Below are 19,169 nucleotides of genomic sequence, written 5' to 3' on the forward strand. Positions count from 1 at the left end.
TTGAATTTTAACGTATGATTAAATGGCGAATTCGTACGTATGATTAAATGGCGAATTCGTGAAATTGAGTAAAACTTTCGTTGAAAAAGTTATTAAAATGATGACTAATTAATTAAATTCGTTCTAAAATGTGGTACAGTGATGAAATATTGTTGTTTTCATCTACTGGTGGTGTTGGATTATCATTTATTTTTGTACAAAAGTGAATTTTTCGCGATCTGTTTGTGTTGTGACTGTTGTGTGATTTGGATGTGTAGATATCTTGTGAAGTGAATAAAAATGAAAACTGATGTGTACTAGTGCCTGTGTTTTACTTGAATAACGTTGCAGTGAAATGAATAGTGCACCATAAAATCTTCAATGAGTTTTAAACCTGCATAGTGAATACAAGAATACAACCATCCAACTACAATGGATATCTGATCAAGAAACCATCAAAATCTCAAACCAATTTGCTGAAAGTGTTCGAATCATCAATTTTATCACTCAAGTTGGTCAGCAAAATCAGAGAAATTGTTTTTATCGATCATATCACTGCTGAAGAAACTAAACAGTTATCTGTCCTGTGGTTTTTTACCTGTAGTTGAAAATGGAAATGGAATACACACATTGGAATTAGAGTTGATATCATTTTAATTTAGTGGGATTTGGACAAATTCGACAATTATTCATTATATTTCACCAGTGAGTTTTGTAATATCTTCCAAAAGGTATAATTTTGTCATGTGTATGCATAACTTTCATCTTTAATGTTGAAAAACAGTGTTGTTTATCACCTCATTTTTTCATTTTGTTCATTTAAATCATTCCTTAGTGATCTTAAATTAATTATTAAATATCAGAATGTGATTTAAAACGCAAAATAAAATGTTCTTGGGATTTATTTCGTTCTAGTGCATTAATATTGCATTCATTTCTATAGTGTTATCGGAGTATGTACTCCCCAATAGTGATGACGTCACAAAGCAGCGCTCAGGCCTTTTACTATAGGTGGTATTGGTAGGGGTGTGAAAGTGTGCAGTGTTTTGCCGTAATTATCGTAAGATAATTGCTGCCCATTCTTTTCTGGGTTTTATGACGTGATCGTCATAAAATCATGTGCAGTAAGCCTAACCAGCTTACACAGACGCAAGGAATGATTTATCGCTCCTTCAATAGGGTAAGTATATAAATATTCTTACGCACCAGGCCTACGCCTCTTTAGTGACATAATGTAGCTATTTCTCTAACACTAGCGTATAATAAATTGCCTAGTTGTACATTGTACGTTAAATAGCACCTAATAACCTTAACTCTCGGAGTATAAATTTGTATAATATGTAGAAATCAGAATAAACAGAATGTACATAATTATTATTCTAGAGGTGTTCTTTATTTAAACCTCTCCTTTTTAATGATGTATAGTCAATTAGGATTCATAGACACTCATTCTCTCGAGCTAGCAACGACCAGGGAAAATCTCCTTTCCCTGGGAGTAATTTTAAACATATTCCCACGAACAAATTAGTCTATCCTATGCTAAAACGATGTATTTCACTATTACATTATTTAGCAATGGCTCCTAATGTCCCTATAACATTTTTACTTATAATTTAAAAATTACTTCAAAATGAGTAATTAAACTAATTTTTGTACAATTGAAACATGTAATTTTTATTATCATGATTTAGTAAAAATTATTAAAACAAAATGATTTTTACTATTGGTACCTATAGCAAAATTTATTAAAATGATAATTCTTACCATACGATTACAGTAAAAATTATTGAATGGGATCTGTTAAATTTTTTTGTAAAAATTACCCATATTTTTTTCATGTAATTTAGAGGCAATGCAAATTCTTAACATATTTTATAAGATTTAATTCTTAATTTAGAATAAAAAGCAAGTTCTGAAAATTGGTTTGAAAATTTATAAATTTGAAGACAATGGAAATTCTAAAAAAAATAATATGAAATTTTGTATTTAGAGACGCTGAGAATTCCAAAAATTGATTAAAAGTTCTGTAAGTTGCAGATAATGTGAACTTGAAAATTATATGAAATCAGTATTGTAATATTTATGAAGAAGATGAGAATTCTGAAAAATTGGAGGCAATGTGAATTCCAAAAATTGAGTAAACGTTTTACAATTTGTGGACAACATGAACTTGAAAATTGAATTTGAAATTTTTTAATTTAAAGACGATAAGAATTCTGAAAAATTATTCAAAATTGACTATTTAGAGGCAATGTGAATTCTAAAAATTGATTGCAAATTTCCTAACTCAGCAGCAATGCAAAATTCTGAAAATTTATTGAAAACTTGATGAAATTGTAGCGATGGGGAATTAGGGAAATTGATTTGAAATTTTGTAAATTTTAAAACAATGCCAACTATGAAAAACAACTAGAAATTTTTTAATTTAGAAGCAATACAAGCTTATAAATTATTCTGAAATACCTACTTGTATTGTAATTTGGAAAATATGAAAACACTGAAAAACAATTATTATTTTGAAGCAGTGAGAGTTTCAAAAATTCTCATCACTGTGACATGGTTGATTCACTTATGCACTACCTAGATGTAATAACGGTTATACTTGGACTTGAATTTTTTTCCAACATTTGTGAAGAATTTTGAGTCTATGATTAGGTGATACTGATGATGTTCGAGATTTTGAAAGGGTGTCATGCGACCTATCAAAATGAGTTAAAATTTCGCGAGAAATTTAAGTATGTTTTCAGTCCAAAATTGTGTGCTGATTTTGGGAATTTTTTAAAATGGGTTAAATTTTGCGAGAAATACAAAAACTTGGACGAAAATGTTTTTCAAACATTTTTGAAGAATTTTGAGTCTATGATGAGGCGATACTTACTGTTGATTTTTGAGATTTCTGAAGAGGTGGCATGCGACCTATCAAAGTGGGTTAAAATTTCGTGAAAAATTCAAATATTTTGACGAAAATGTTTTTTGAACATTTACGAAGCGTTTTCAGTCCAAAATTGTGTGTTGATTTTGGGAATTATTTAAAATGGGTTAAATTTTGCGAGAAGTACAAAAATTTGGACTTGAATTTTTTTCCAACATTTGTGAAGAATTTTGAATCTATGATCAGGTGATACTGATGATGTTCGAGATTTTTGAAAAGGTGTCATGCAACCTATCAAAATGGGTTAAAATTTCCCGAGAAATTCAAATATTTCAACGAAAATGTTGTTCGAGTATTTCTGAAGAATTTTTACCCCAAAATTTGCTTACTATATTATCGGGATTATTGTGAAAGTTTCACATAACCCATCAAAATGGGTACAGCCTGATTCCCATAATTATGATAAAAATAAAATAAATCCACTCGATATGATTTTATAAATTTACTGTCGATAAAAACTCATCAGCGCTTATCATTTCCTTTCTATTCACTTCACAGTCTTCCTGTCAGATATTGATGAACATTTTTCAATTTTTTATCTACTGAAAAATTGTCATCAAGAGCATTAAATTAAAGTCATCTTTATTTTCAAAAAATGATTCATCTGATCGAAATTTCTGATTAAATAAAATATTGAAATAATATGTTTCGTGATATTTTCTAGATTTTTCTAAACAATGTGTAATTTCTACATAATTGTGCAAATTTCTCAATTCAATCATTATTGAATTCCTTGAAAATTGACATACTGGCGAGGATTGACGATATGTCTTCTGCATTCTGAAATGTCAGCTTGCAGATTTCATTCAAAAATTGGGGCAAGAGGGCGTGTTACAGTTCATCAGAAATAGGTCTGCCATTATCCGAATCGTTCCATTGATCTTTGATCATCTGAGCTCCTTTTTCTCCGAACATTATTACAGGTCCTATGGTATTACAGTTGATAGGTGTTGGCATAATTGACGCATCTACCACTCTAAGATTAGGTATACCGAGTACTCGAAGTTGAGGATCAACGACGGTGGTACTGTCATCAGGCGAGCCCATTTTACAACTTCCGGCGTGATGATTTTCACCCAAAGTATTGGTTTGTATTTGACATCTCCAATAATCGTCCGAATCTTTGGGGTACGATTCACAAGAAGACTCATTCGATGCACCGTATCCGATGTAATACTTCGAAAAAGCCTTAGATTTCATGATCTGTTGCATTTTTCGTATTCCTTCTATAATCGCGTTTTCGTCATCTTCATCGCATAGATAATTAGCGTCGATGATCGGTTTATCGAAAGGGTTCTTTGATCGTAGTCTAATCGTTCCTCGACATTTAGTAATAAGGTAAATTACTCTCAGACCCAACACGGTGGGATTATTCGGTTCGCTGGTGTATCTTCTGCACTTGAATCTATCCCCATGAGCGTCCAAAAAGAATTGTATATCTGGGATATCCTCAGAAGCTTTGGAAGTGCCGAAGAAACCGGTTACTTGAGTCAAACCGGTGCTGGAAAAAGGGCCCTTCAGTTCGTTCAAGTACTCCTCGAGTGCTCTGTAGTTGAATTCGGATTCCTGCAAGTCTTTCAATGTGGATGTAGTTTCGATACCGACGTGATGATGTACATTGAGCCCTACTGGTAAATCTTTCACTACTGGTATGCCCAATTTTCGCAAATTTTCCTTGGGTCCTATACCGGATAACATGAGCAGTTGTGGAGATCCGATTACTCCTCCGGATAGTACGACTTCTTTTTTAGCAAATACTTTTCGAGTTCGGTTGAACTTATCCAGGTATTCGATCCCTATAGCTCGATTATTTTTTATAATTATTTTGGTGGCAAACGATTCGATGAAAATTTTGAGATTTTCGCGATGCAGAACTGGTCGTAAATACGCTCTGCTTGGACTATCACGTACACCGTTGTCTACCATTACTGATGAGGCGCCGAATCCAGTTTGATTCTTGCCACTGAGATCGTGTACGTCGAATCCGACCTCTTGAGCTGCCTCCAGCATGAGTTGGGCTACTTTGGGAAGATAGGGGAAATTTCCAATATGCATTGGGCCATCGAAACCGTGATATTCGGGATCGATCTTATCCTTCGATTGGGTGTTGTTTTCAGCTCTTTTGTGGTATTCTAGGATATCATCGTAGCCCCATCCGGTGTTTCCTTGCTGTGCCCAGCTGTCGTATATTTGTCGACTGCCTCTGGTGTACATGAGACCTGCGTATGAAGGAATTCGGGTTCATTAAAATACACGATGAGAATGTCGATTGAAGTGCATAAAAATGTAATTAGGTTTGTGATTTGAGAAATTGAAGTGATATGATAAGAAATATGTAGTTCAAAGTACCTGTCATACAAGCAGTACCGCATATCATTTTACCCCGAGGCCATTTGCAAATTCCGCCGGTTTTTAAGCAAGCTTTTTTCTGAGGCACTGTTTCGAATTTCCAATCAACCGATGTGTCTAGTGCAGAATTAGAGAAGTATGGCACAGAAGGACCTAATGGCTCTTCAGGACCTGCCTCCAGGAGTAGGACTTTATGATTTGGGTTTTCGCTCAGTCTTCCTGCTAGAATTAAACCTGGAAATGGGAAATCGAGTTGAGTAAAAGGTCGTATTGACTTAGATTGATAGACTCGTGGTGTTTTATTCTGTACCTGACACTCCTGCTCCGACTATTATGAAGTCGAAACTTTCATCGGTGATTTTGGTTTCGTGTGGTGATTCGAAGGGGCTGTGAACTCGACGGCATGGATCTGATATAAAGCAGTTAGTTTTCAGGCCGTATTCGATGATGCGTAGTAAACGTTCATCTTTTTCGTTCAGACTCGATGAGCATTGGTTGACATCGGGCAGTGTGGATGTGTCCTTGAATGAGCAATCGTAACAGTTCTCGCTGGAAAAAATTATTATAGTGTGAGTTTGATTTATCTAAGATATGCAGAGATTAGAATGAGATTTTTATTGTATAATGGAATCAGTTGATTGGATTTCTTGCTAGCTCAAGCTCACTGTTAACCGTGTTCAAAATATTTTCTATAATTTTCGGCGAAATTATTCGACAAAAAGAAGAGCTACTTGATTGTAGTTGCATATCTAATTATTTAAAATATACAATGTATTAAGGTCAAATATCATCTTCTTCACCATGTGGGAAAATGGTACAAGAAGTGCGCTTTGGTCTTAATGAAAAACCATTCAATTCTGTAAAAATGATGAAAATACAATATTAATTTTTGACAATTTTTCACCCCACTTTTCCTTAGGGGTAAATAGTCTGGCATATGACAATAGGAGTAATTGCACCCCCCTCCCCCGCCGATCCTCCGGGACAACTTTTTTCTTAAAGGGGACATCCTAAGGAACATTTTGAAGCAAACTTGCCCAAAAAAAATTTGGCCTTACTTACAAAATGGCGGTCATTTTGATTGACAGGTCAGCCGAAATCGCAGATTTTGCGTTTCAACATAGGACTTGCACGAAATTTTTCAAATTTTACAAAGTTAGATCGAAAGATCATGCAAAAATTCATCACCTATCAAAATTTCAAGTGCTAAAGTGCGTTCTTCGACTTTTGGTGAATTTTTAAAAATCGAATTTAGGCCAAAAATGAGGGAAAAAATCAAAATTTTACCAAATTGACCGAGAAAGCTGAAATTTGGGATATACCCTATTTTCGACATGCCAAATCGATTGGAAACGGTTTCAACCCATTTTGAGCAGTTCTGGAGCCTCCAGCAGATTTTTGAAACTCTAAATTCCCACAAAATTCCATAAAATTGGAGTTGTAAAGCTGAAATTTATTCTAACAACTAATTTCAATACGCTACGAAGTACTGAAAATGAATTTCGAGTCGTTTTGGAGCCTCCAACGACTTTTTGAAAATTTCTGAAGCCTCCAGCAGATTTTTGAAACTTTAAATTTTCACAAAATTTCATCAAATGGAGATGGAAAGCTTAAATTTACTCTACACTCCAATTTTAACACCCTCTGAAGACGACTTCAGGTGGGTTCAAGTCATTTTAGAGCCTCCAGCGACTTTTTTGAAAATTACTGGAGCCTCCAGTGGATTTTTGAAATTGAAATTTCCCCAACATTAATTTATCTGATGGAGTTGGCAAGCTGAAATTTACTTCGCGGACTACATGGTGGTTTCAAATGGTTTTGAAGCTTCCAGCAATTTCAATTTTCCAAAAAAACGCCATGCAACCTTTCAAAAAGTCGCTGGACGCTCCAAAACGACTTGAAATCCGCCAGCAGTCAACTTCGTAAAGTATTGAAATTAGTTTGCAGAATGAATTTCGACTCTCCATCTCAGTTTGATGAAATTTTGGTAAATTTCAATTTTCAAAAATCTACTGGAGGCTCCAGTAATTTTCAAAAAAGTCGCTGGGGGCTCTAAAATGACTTGAACCCACCGGAAGTCGTCTTCAGAGGGTGTTAAAATTGGAGTGTAGAGTAAATTTCAGCTTTCCATCTCCATTTGATGAAATTTTCAAGTTTCAAAAATCTGCTAGAGGCTTCAGGAATTTTCAAAAAGGCGCTGGAGGCTCCAAAACGACTCGAAATTCACCTGCAGTACTTCGTAGCGTATTGAAATTAGTTGTTGGAGGCTCCAGAACTGCTCAAAACGGGTTGAAACCGTTTCCAATCGATTTGGCATGTCGAAAATAGGGTATATCCAAAATTTCAGCTTTCTTGGTCAATTTGGTAAAATTTTGATTTTTTCCCTCATTTTTGGCCTAAACTCGATTTTCAAAAATTCACCAAAAATCGAAAAACGCACTTAAGCACTTGAAATTTTGACAGGTGATGAATTTTTGCATGATCTTTCGATCTACCTTTGTAAAATTTGAAAAATTTCGTGCAAGTCCTATGTTGAAACGCAAAATCTGCGATTTCGGCTGACCTGTTAATCAAAATGACCACCATTTTGTGAGTGAGGCCAAATTTTTTTTTGGGTAAGTTTGCTTTAAAATGTTCCTTAGGATGTCTCCTTTCAGAAAAAAGTTGTCCCGGAGGATCGGCGAGGGGGGGAGGTGCAATTACTCCTATTGTCATATGTCATACTAAAAGAATTGGATGGTTGCAATGGGTCCCAAACTCACAATACATGCATCAAACTTGAAAAATGTTTGGACCACCTCCTCCGGAGAACGAGAATTTTAAATTTTGAACACATACGGGGACATTTCTCGGGTTGGGGGGGGCGGCTCAAAAAATTTTTTGGGATGGTTTTACATCCATACTAACATTTTGGGTGAGTTTCGTGAAAATTGACGGATTTCACCATCTTATCCTGAAAGGCTCTTTCTTGGAATTTAAGTACAGTTTGATTGAAAATTTACTCTAGCAACTGATAAAGAAAAGAATTTTGAAGTAAATGGGGACAACATTTTCTAAAATTCGTGAAAATCGTTGTCAAAGGTTACGGAAGTTATCTGTACTTTTTCACTCAAAATGTTTCATCTTATTTTTCATTGTAATATGTATTTCCATTTTTGAGCCCTTCAATTGAAAGAAATTACAGGCAGTTCATGAATTTTGTATTTTGGAAACATTTCCCAGTCATTTTTGACCAAAATTTTGGAGCTCTTCTTTTTCTCCCTCCCCTTTCCATGATTTTGTCACGGATAGTTGTTTATGGTCTAAAATATCATATAAATTGTATGCTTCCAGGATTTTCTTTTCAAATTTGTCTAAATAAATAATAATAGATAATAATAATTCTTTCTCCAAAATGAGGCAAGCTTTTTAAAATTGAGGTTTCAAGAAGAGCTCAACTTTGAATTTTTTGAAATTTTTGGAAAATGTTTTTGAACCTGTTCTCAAATAGGTACCTACTTTTAAAACGTACAAAACAGATTTTTTCTAAATTGCAGCAGTTTACAGCAATGAGGATTCCAAAGTTGGGCATTTTATGACCAACAATTTCAACGCTTTTCCTTATTTCCTCGTTTCCTGATGCGAAGACTGTACTAAGAGAGGTTAATTTTGAAGTAGGTTGATGTAACATTTCAGGATTCGTGGAAATTGTTAGTGGATGAGCATTGACGTGCATCTAGTATCGTTGGTGTGTCATCGAAAGTACATCCGGAGCAACTGTCGCTGTAATCGTATCGAAATTAGCGTGATTAATTATGATTATGTAGAGAAGTGAGACATCTCCCTTTTTCTGTTAAAAATTCACTGCATACTTTTTTTCAGGGGAAGAGGGCGAAAATAAATGGAAATAGATAATTATTTTTTGATAACAGTATAAATGTATATTAATAATGTTGAAAAAAATATGAGAACCACTCAAGTTTAACGAAATAATTAATATTCGCGATATAAAATAGTTGTTTAGTTAGTTGATTTGAATGAGTCGAAATTAGCTTTAAACTTTTCTTCACCATTTTATTTGAAATTAAAAAAAAAATTATTCGATACTTACGGTGGGTTGTCTAAAGCGTGACCCCGATGACACAGATGAATGTAACAGATAAAAAGAACGCATCCTAAAAACTTCATCGCTTGGAAATTTTTGAAACGCGAGTTGCGAAAAAATACGAAATTCAATTAGGTACAAAACGTCTGAATAATTGAAACAATTTTCCGAGAATCAAATCACCGCATAAATCAGTCACTTCACATATTTTTCAACGATGAAAACCGCGATTCTATTACTCCAGGTTGACGAATCTGAATCATAAATTTTTCTAGAACGACAGAGAAATCAAAAAATGTATCACAAACAGATTTCGTACATTACTGGTAAATTGTGGTTTTCAAACCAGCTTTATATGGTTTAGCCAAAGGATTATCTATACCTCTGTGAGATAATTTTATGTATAATTTGTATTTGATCAGATCCGTTTCATTTTCCGGGAGATGGGGGATTTGAAAAATAATCTGTTTTTTGGTGGAAATGAGAATTTTTTGAACGATAACGTTTTGAAGCTGTGGTTGTGATATAATTGCTATATTGGGATCGCAATTTACTGATGACGAATTTTTGTTATCGAATTCGTAGAGAAAATGAATTAGTTCGGTATGATTTCTTTTTTACGAAAAGACAACTTGAAAGGCGCCGATTTTTCCTAGACAGAAATTCATTGAGTTAGTATAATTAGTTTGTGCAGTTTATCTGGCATTTTTTCCCGCTAGGTTTAGTTAAATAGATACACGTTGCAAACATATTTTTAATTGGGTTTTTAAGGAAAATGAGTGAGTTTGCTCGTAAATTACTTACGGTGTTTTTTTTCTCGTATATGCATCATCAGTTGGGAATATTGGTTATGGGAAATTTCGAGGGCCGATTTTAAATAAAGCTGTTGGGAATCGTTAGTTTCGAGAATAATAGGATTCTTTGAAGCATTATTTGATGACTCGACGTTTGACTCATGTGAAATTGATTACGTTTAAGCGAGAGTATTGCTCTTTCGATTGGTGACTAATTCTCTTACTACTCCCTCGACTTTTTTTTTTTGCTAAAAGTGATGATCCGATGAACCAATAACTGGTCCAAAAAAATACCTATAATGAAAAATTGACGCCAAGACATCAACTTCAGTTCAAAAGGAACATCAACAAGGCTCAATGAAAAAAGCAAATTATCAAACGAGTCTTGAAATGAAAAAATGCCTTCGGTCTTCTCGTTCCTTTTTTTTTTTTTTTTTTTTTAACTGCATTTTATTTAAAAAGAGTATTTCCGAGTAAGATAGGTGAAATGCCCCTATCCTCGGATTTTTGACATTTTTATTGAACATTATCGGGTACCTCTAAAAAAATTTTAGACCCAAAAAATCCCCCCCCCCCCTCACTTCCCTTGCCCACATTGACGAGAAAACTTGATATCACCCAAAGCGTTACTTTCGGTTATGTGTAGTTCTGAAAAACAACTTCCTGAAACTCGCATTTTGGGCCCATGAGCACCCCCTCCCCTGATATTGGGGCAAAAGGAGATTGGAAATTTGGGTATCGTTATCATATGAATTGAACCCCCTGAACACAAACACGAAGTTAGTTCACAAACTCAATTTTAGTGACCCTTAGAGATGTCCAAAATACCCATATTGCCAAACCTCTATTGTCCCAAAAGTGAGGGAGGAGGTGCCCAATGCCCATGGACCCAAAATTGGGATTTCAAGAAGTTGTTTCGATTTTGGCTGCTTTTAGAGACCTACATGCAAAATTTTAGAACTACGTAACCTGACGTAGCGTTTTTTTCACATTTTTGTAAGTTTTATTTTGAGTTTTTAAAGATGACTCACCTGAAGGAAAAATTTGAAACAATCTTCAAAAATAGTACTCATCTAAACGTATTTTTAGATTGAGAAAAATTTTTGGTCGGGAATATGGTTTGAAAACATGGCGGTTTCAAAATTTCATTGATCAATGTCTCCCATTGGCGGGGGGAGGGGGAAGGAGGAGGAGGAGACAAAAATATGTATTTGAAAAAATTCACGTTACGAAACTTAGATATGTCTCTTTCTATATATTTTAGGTGTTATCAAAATTTTTCATTCAAAACCCATTAAAATATGATTTTTTTCCTTTAAAAAAAACTTTTATTGTAAGCAAGGGAGGTGGGGAGTCATTTTTTTGTGTCCAACATTTTTTTGAGATACCCAACAATGTTCAATCGAAATTTCAGAAATCCCAGGATAGGGTCATTTCATTGATCTTTAAATCATCTGAGCTTTTTCTTCAGCGAACATTATTACGAGATCAATTCCTACTTTTCTATCTCAATTAGTCAAAAAGATGAATTTTTGAATCCGTTATAAGGTACCTAGACCTACTCCGAAATAGATAAAAGTACAAAAATACATATTCAGTCAAAATTACTGCTAAAGTGAATTTTTGAAAATCTTGAGTCAAAATTATGGAAAAACCAAAATTTTACTTGATGGGTATATAGAACCTAAATTATTGGTTTGTACCTTATTTTTGAGCCCCCTTCCCCAAATCGATTTGAAACGATTTCGAACAGTTTTAAGAAATGTTAAAGCTTCTGAGCAGAATTTTGAACGTAAAAATTTCTACAAATTTTCATCCAATAAAGTTGAAAAGTCGAAACTTCCCTTAGATTCTGTTCCTCTTATTTCAATATGCTGAGTCGATTGAAAAACACTTGAACTTGATTACTTTGCAGGCCCAAACAGGCCGACAGATGACCTTGGGAAGCCACATTGACTGGTCCATGACCTTTTGAGGCCATGACCTTGGAAGACTAGACAGACAGGTCAATGACCATAAAAGTCCAGACACACGAGTCACTGACCTTAGGAGGTCAGACAAACAGGCCACCTTGAGCAATCAGGCATACGGGTCAATGACCTAAAGAGGCTAGACAGACGACCTTGGGAAGCTAATCTATGCAGTAGGATGGATCGGAAAAAATTCAGGATTGAAGTATGTTGAGGATTTTGAGTTGAAATGACCCCCAAAAAATTTCAGCGTCCCACGGGCCCCTGCGGAGGAACGCACCCCCCTCCAAAGTCGGGTCATTTTGGGAAAACTGCTGTGTTCTGAATTTGAAAGCACCAGTCTCAATTTTTTTCCGAAAACTGGTAACACTGAAAAAGTGCAATTTATTTGAGATAACGAATGGAATGGCGTAATTGATTTTTGAATTAATCCCCCCCCCCCCCTGCTTGAAAATTCGCTAATTGGCACCTTTTTTGCTATTTAAATTGTGAAAATACGTCCAATTCAGATTTCGAACTCGATTTTATGACTGATTATTATTTTTTACATCGAAACAAGTAAATTTGACATTGATAAAAATACTTATCAAGTATTTTGTTAGTTTAAAAATTCAAAAAAGTGATATCCATAGGTGCCGAATTTGAATTTTTTTCTTCCATCAACTTTCTTTCGGTTCCCGTTCGATTTTTTTTTAAAATTGATCGATTATATTATAGGAAAATTATTCATTTGATGCCAAACATGAATACAATTTTTCATGAGAATTGTGGTTAAATGTAAACTTTTTTCTAGTTACCTATCAGTGTGATATTGTAATCAACGTAATCATAGTGGAATAAATTATTCACCTGATACGAATTTTATAGGAAGTAGATAAGACATCGTTTTTCTCGCCGATAAAAAACTATCAGCTCGCTTCTCTTCCTGTATTCGCTTTGTAGTCTTCCTGTTACGTATCGTTTGAAATATTTTCATTTTTTTTATCTCTAAAAAAAAAAAAATCGTGTCACTGAAATCATTTTTTGTTTACGTAAATCGGTCATCAGTACCATCACTCATCAGTTAAGAATTTCCGATTTTGTGAAAGCAAGTAGCTGGGAACTCTTTTAGTTGACATTTAGAGAGTTGGAGTGGTAGAAAAATACAACATTGTGTTCAAAAATATATAGGGTTACGATACAATGTAAGAATTTTCAATTTCCAATAGTTGTATTTTATATAGCCTGAAATTGAGTCGTGACTTTCAAGAATTTTTTTCATTTTTTAAGAGGTGTCATGTGACCTGTCAAAATGGGGTAAAATTTCGTCAGAAATCCAAGTATTTCGACGAAAATATTTTTCAAGCATTTTTGAAAAATTTTGAGCCCAAAATTGAGTCATGATTTACAGTTTTTTTGAAGAGGTGTCATGCGACCTATCAAAATAGGTTAAAATTTCACGAAAAATTCAAATATTTTGAAGAAAATGTATTTGGAGCTTTTTCGAAGTACATGAGTGTATTTTGAGCCCAAAATTGAGTCATGATTTACAGTATTTTCGAAGAGGTGTCATGCGACCTATCAAAATAGGCTAAAATTTCGCGAAAAATTCAAATACTTTGACGAAAATGCATTTCGAGTTTTTTCAAAGTATTTTTAGCTCAAAATTGAGTGTTGATTTTCATCAATTTTTTATTTTTGAAGAGGTGTCATGCGACCCATCAAAATGAGTTAAAATTTCGTCAGGAATCCAAATATTTAGACGAAAATATTTTTCAAGCATTTTTGAAAAATGTTGAGCCTAAAATTGAGTCATGATTTACGGTATTTTGTAAGAAGTGTCATGCGACCTATCAAGACAAAACACGTTAAAATCTCGCGAAAAATACAAAAATTTAGACGAAAACGTTTTTCAAACAGTTGTGAAGAATTTTGAGTTTATGATTAGGCGATACTTACTGTTGATTTTTGAGAATTTTGAACAGGGGTCATGCGACCTATCAAAGTGGGTTAAAATTTCGCGAGAAATCCGAATATTTCGATGAAAATATTTTTTGAGCATTTTCGAAGTATTTTCAGCCCACAATTGCGTGTTGATTTTCGGAATTTTCGATAAATGTCATGCGACTTATCAAAATGGGTTAAAATTTCGCGAGAAATACAAACATTTTGACGAAAATGTTTTTCAAATATTTGTGAAGAAGTTTGAGTCTATGACTGTGTGCTGATGATTCTCGAGATTTTTGAAGAGGTGTCATGCGACTTATCAAAACGGGTTAAAATTTCACGAGAAATTCAAATATTTCAACGAAAATGTTTTTCGAGTATTTCTGAAGAATTTTTGCCCCAAAATTGGCTTACTGGTATTGGAATTTTTGTGAAAGTTTCATACACCGCCCCATCAAAATGGCCAGAACGACTCCCATAATTATGATGAAAATGAAATGAATCCACTCGATATAATTTTATTGATTTACTGCCGATAAAGACTTATCAGCGCTTATCATTTCCTTTCTATTCACTTTACAGTCTTCCTGTCAGATATCGATAAAAATATTTCAATTATTTATCTAGGTACTGTAGAACTGTCATCAGGGACATTAAAATCATCTTTATTTTCAAAAAATTATTCATCTGATCGAAATTTTTGATTTAATAAAAATATTAAAACAATTTTTCATGATATTTTCTAGATTTTACTAAACAATTTGTAATTTCTACTTGAGCGTACAACGTTCTCAATTTAATCATTTTATTAAATTCCCTAAAAATTGACATATGTATTTGGCGAGGGTTAGCGATATGTCTTCTGCCTTCTGAAATGTCAGCTTGCAGATTTTATTCCAAAATGGGGGAGGGGTGGAGGGAGCGTTAAGGTTCATCCGAAATGGGTCTGCCATCATCCGAATCGTTCCATTGATCTTTGATCATCTGAGCACCTTTTTCTCCGAACATTATCACAGGTCCTACGGTATTACAGTTAATAGGTGTTGGCATAATTGACGCATCTACCACTCTAAGATTAGGTATACCGAGTACTCGAAGTTGGGGATCAACGACGGTGGTACTGTCATCAGGCGAGCCCATTTTACAACTTCCGGCGTGATGATTTTCACCCAAAGTATTGGTTTGTATTTGACATCTCCAGTAATCGTCCGAATCTTTGGGGTACGATTCACAAGAAGACTCATTCGATGCATCGTATTCGATGTAATACTTCGAAAAAGCTTTAGATTTCATGATCTGTTGCATTTTTCGTATTCCTTCTATAATCGCGTTTTCGTCATCTTCATCGCATAGATAATTGGCGTCGATGATCGGTTTATCGAAAGGGTTCTTTGATCGTAGTCTAATCGTTCCTCGACATTTAGTAATAAGGTAAATTACTCTCAGACCCAACACGGTGGGATTATTCGGTTCGCTGGTGTATCTTCTGCACTTGAAGCTATCCGCATGAGCGTCCAAAAAGAATTGTATATCTGGGATATCCTCCGCAGCTTTGGAAGTACCGAAGAAACCGGTTACTTGAGTCAAACCGGTGCTGGAAAACGGACCCCTGAGCTCGTTCAAGTACTCATCGAGTGCTCTGTAGTTGAATTCGGATTCTTTCAAGCCTTTCAATGTGGATGTAGTTTCGATACCGACGTGATGATGTACATTGAGCCCTACAGGTAAATCTTTCACTACTGGTATGCCTAATTGTTGCAAATGTTTCTTGGGTCCTATACCGGATAACATTAGGAGTTGTGGAGATCCGATTACTCCTCCGGATAGCACGACTTCTTTTTTAGCGAATACTTTTCGAGTTCGGTTGAACTTATCCAGGTATTCGATCCCTATAGCTCGATTATTTTTTATAATGATTTTCGTGGCGAAAGATTCGATGAAAATTTTGAGGTTTTCACGATGCAGAACTGGTCGTAAATACGCTCTGCTTGGACTATCACGTACACCGTTGTCTACCATTACTGATGAAGCGCTGAATCCGGTTTGATTCTTGCCACTGAGATCGTGTACGTCGAATCCGACCTCTTGAGCTGCCTCCAGCATGAGTTGGGCTACTTTTGGGAGATATGGGAAATTTCCAACGTGCATTGGGCCATCGAAACCGTGATATTCGGGGTCGATTTTATCCTGCGATTGGGTATTGTTTTCAGCTCTTTTGTGGTATTCTAGGATATCATCGTAGCTCCATCCGGTGTTTCCTTGCTGTGCCCAGCTGTCGTATATTTGTCGACTGCCTCTGGTGTACATGAGACCTGTGCATGGGAGAATTCGGGTTGATTAAAATACACGGTGAAAATGTCAATCGAAGTGTATAAAAATGTAATTACATATGTGATTTGAGAAATTAAGTGATATGATAAGAAATATGTACTTAGTTCAATGTACCTGTCATGCAAGCAGTGCCGCATATCATTTTACCCCGAGGCCATTTGCAAATTCCGCCAGTTTTTAGGCAAGCTTTTTTCTGTGGCACTGTTTCGAATTTCCAGTCAACCGATGTGTCTAGTGCAGAATTAGAGAAGTATGGCACAGAAGGACCTAGAGGCTCTTCAGGACCTGCCTCCAGGAGTAGGACTTTATGATTTGGGTTTTCGCTCAGTCTTCCTGCTAGAATTGAACCTGGAAATGGGAAATCGAGTTGAGTAAAAGGTCGTATCGGGTTAGATTATGTGATCGTAAGTGTTTTACTTATTTTGTACCTGAGACGCCTGCTCCGACTATTATGAAATCGAAACTTTCATCGGTGGTTTTGGTTTCGTGTGGTGATTTGATAGGGCTATGAACTCGACGACATGGATCTGATATAAAGCAGTTAGTTTTCAGGCCGTATTCGATGATGCGTAGTAAACGTTCATCTTTTTCGTTCAGATTTGACGAGCATTGGTTGACATCGGGCAGTGTGGATGTGTCTTTGAATGAGCAATCGTAGCAATTCTCGCTAGAAAAAGATAAATAATAGTGTGAGTTTGATTTTTCTTAGATATGCAAAGATTAGAATTATGAGATTTCAATTGTGTGGAGAATCAGTTGATGGGATTTCTTCCTAGCTTACTGTTGAGGGTGCTCGAAATGATTTTCTTTAGTTTATGGAAAACTCTTGAAAATTGGTGATCTGATTTCCTTTCTTGGTATATTGGGGGGGGGGGGTGATTTATGACTATATTCAAGATATTTCTGAAGCTCCTTCGGCGAAATTTTCACTTTTTTGAATTTCTTGAATTTTTAGTGGGGTATAGTTTGGTTGAAGATTTATTTCAGCAACTGATTAAGAGAACAATTTTGAAGAAAATTGGCCCAAAACGTTCAAAATTCGTGAAAATCGTTGTCAAAGATTGCGTGGATGACTTGAAAGATACTGGATCTGATGGAAGAACGAAGAAAAGAAAACAGACCAAATAGTGAACAGCTGAACACACAGCATTAAATAACGAGATCATGGGAATGTGCAGAATGGCCAAAAATGAATGGTATGAGGAGAAGTGCTGAGAAACAGAAGAACTGGAGAAAAGGCACAACTCTAGGGAAATGCATACCAAAGTGAAGCAGATGATGGCCGCCCACAAAAAAAAGAGACGTGGAATAGCATATATGCGAAGAAAAGATGAAAAGTATTGTGTTAACAATCAAAAAACAGAAGTGGTCTGGATCACTCAGCTACATACAAGAACTGTATGGAGATGACACACGTCCAGCTCAAATAGAATTTTCATCCACAGAGAATGCACCACAAATTGAAATGTGGGAGCTGAGTGAGGAATGTGGTGAAGAGAGCCAAAAACCACACAGCAGTGGGAGAAGATCTCATCCCAGTAGACTTAATTGAACATCTAATACCGAAGTACGAAAAGGAGCTGTTGAAGATAATAAATGAAATATACAATAAAGGTACACTGCCTAAGGACTTCGAAGAGGTAAATTTTGTACCAATACCAAAGAAGAACAACTCGCAAAAATGCTCCGAATATAGAACCATCACATTAATGAGCCACACACTGAAGCTACTACTCACCATCATAAATGCCAGAATTGAAAAGAAGAAGATAGATGAAAATCTCAGCAAAACACAATATGGCTTTATAGTGAAAAAAGGGATGAGAGATGGAATTATCCTGCTGAAAGTGATCATTCAAAGAGCACTGAATGCAAACAGGTCAGGGAAATCATTGCTTGCTTTGTCAATGGAATATGAAATTATTGTCAATTTCGAGCGTTCAAAATATTTCGCTAATTTAAAAAAAAAAGAAAGAATTTTCTTACTTGACAGCGTTATTTTGGCTGGAAACTTGTTGCAGATGGCATACTTTGATGAAAAAGATTAAAAATAACGCGCAGAACGACTTCATTTTCAAACAATTTTGATTTTTTGAAAACACTCGAACACAGAATAATGTTTTGAATCAGCTATACTTAACGCACATTCTGATTCTTACTGTTTCTGATTTTTTCACGTTTGAAGTATTTATAGGTGATGCGTAGCGGTAGTTAAGTTATCAATTTCCTATAAATAATTTTTATAGAAGCGATGCTTCTTTATCATTTGTACATGAATATGATCAGTATCCTGTATAATTCTAGGCAATTCCGTGTAATTTTTCGAAATGAATAATTATGTATCTTAAGTCATCAGCATCCTGTGTGCGTGAAGTGTCCCTCATTTGTATAATAGTGTAGATATTTTAAATTCCATCGACGTTTCACTGTGGAATTTGCAACATGATTTATCATCCTGTAGGTACAGTTTCTATTTTAATACATTTAGAACAGTATTCTATTCGTAAATTTGATGAAAATTTGTTCTCCAACACTTGACTTAATCAGTCGGAATGATGTTTTTGTTGCATCTTACATTATTAGTGTGCTACGCACACTATTGGTTTCGCTTTGAGAAATTGAAATTTCAATTTCAATGAATGTTCTCTTAAGCTATCCAACCGTTTTTTGTACCTATTGGACACCATTTGAGAATCATTAAGGCGGAGGGAATAGATTAATTTTCATTCAATTCGGATGGGTAATTGCTGAGTAATTGCAATTTTAGTTCATCATTTTAATGCATTAAATCCTAAAAAAGGGGA

At 35.1% G+C, this 19,169-nt stretch overlaps 3 protein-coding genes across 3 annotated transcripts in view; 1 reads left to right on the forward strand and 2 right to left on the reverse strand.

The window, feature by feature from the left end:
• Positions 1-19,169, forward strand: part of LOC135835893 (uncharacterized) — a 180,979-nt gene that overhangs the window by 63,971 nt on the left and 97,839 nt on the right. The gene's annotated exons all lie outside the window — the stretch shown is intronic.
• On the reverse strand, positions 206-9,671 carry LOC135835196 (glucose dehydrogenase [FAD, quinone]-like). The gene is made up of 4 exons (XM_065349361.1): positions 9,351-9,671; positions 5,571-5,809; positions 5,261-5,494; positions 206-5,130 (listed from the first exon to the last, which is right to left on the reverse strand). Exons 1-4 carry the CDS (start codon positions 9,425-9,427, stop codon positions 3,743-3,745), a joined length of 1,938 nt encoding a protein of 645 aa, XP_065205433.1. The 5' UTR covers positions 9,428-9,671; the 3' UTR covers positions 206-3,742.
• Positions 14,699-18,735, reverse strand: LOC135835239 (glucose dehydrogenase [FAD, quinone]-like). The gene is made up of 4 exons (XM_065349410.1): positions 18,352-18,735; positions 16,794-17,032; positions 16,480-16,713; positions 14,699-16,346 (listed from the first exon to the last, which is right to left on the reverse strand). Exons 1-4 carry the CDS (start codon positions 18,435-18,437, stop codon positions 14,959-14,961), a joined length of 1,947 nt encoding a protein of 648 aa, XP_065205482.1. The 5' UTR covers positions 18,438-18,735; the 3' UTR covers positions 14,699-14,958.

This window comes from Planococcus citri, chromosome 1, assembly GCF_950023065.1.
Source record: "Planococcus citri chromosome 1, ihPlaCitr1.1, whole genome shotgun sequence".
Lineage (NCBI taxonomy): Eukaryota > Metazoa > Arthropoda > Insecta > Hemiptera > Pseudococcidae > Planococcus > Planococcus citri.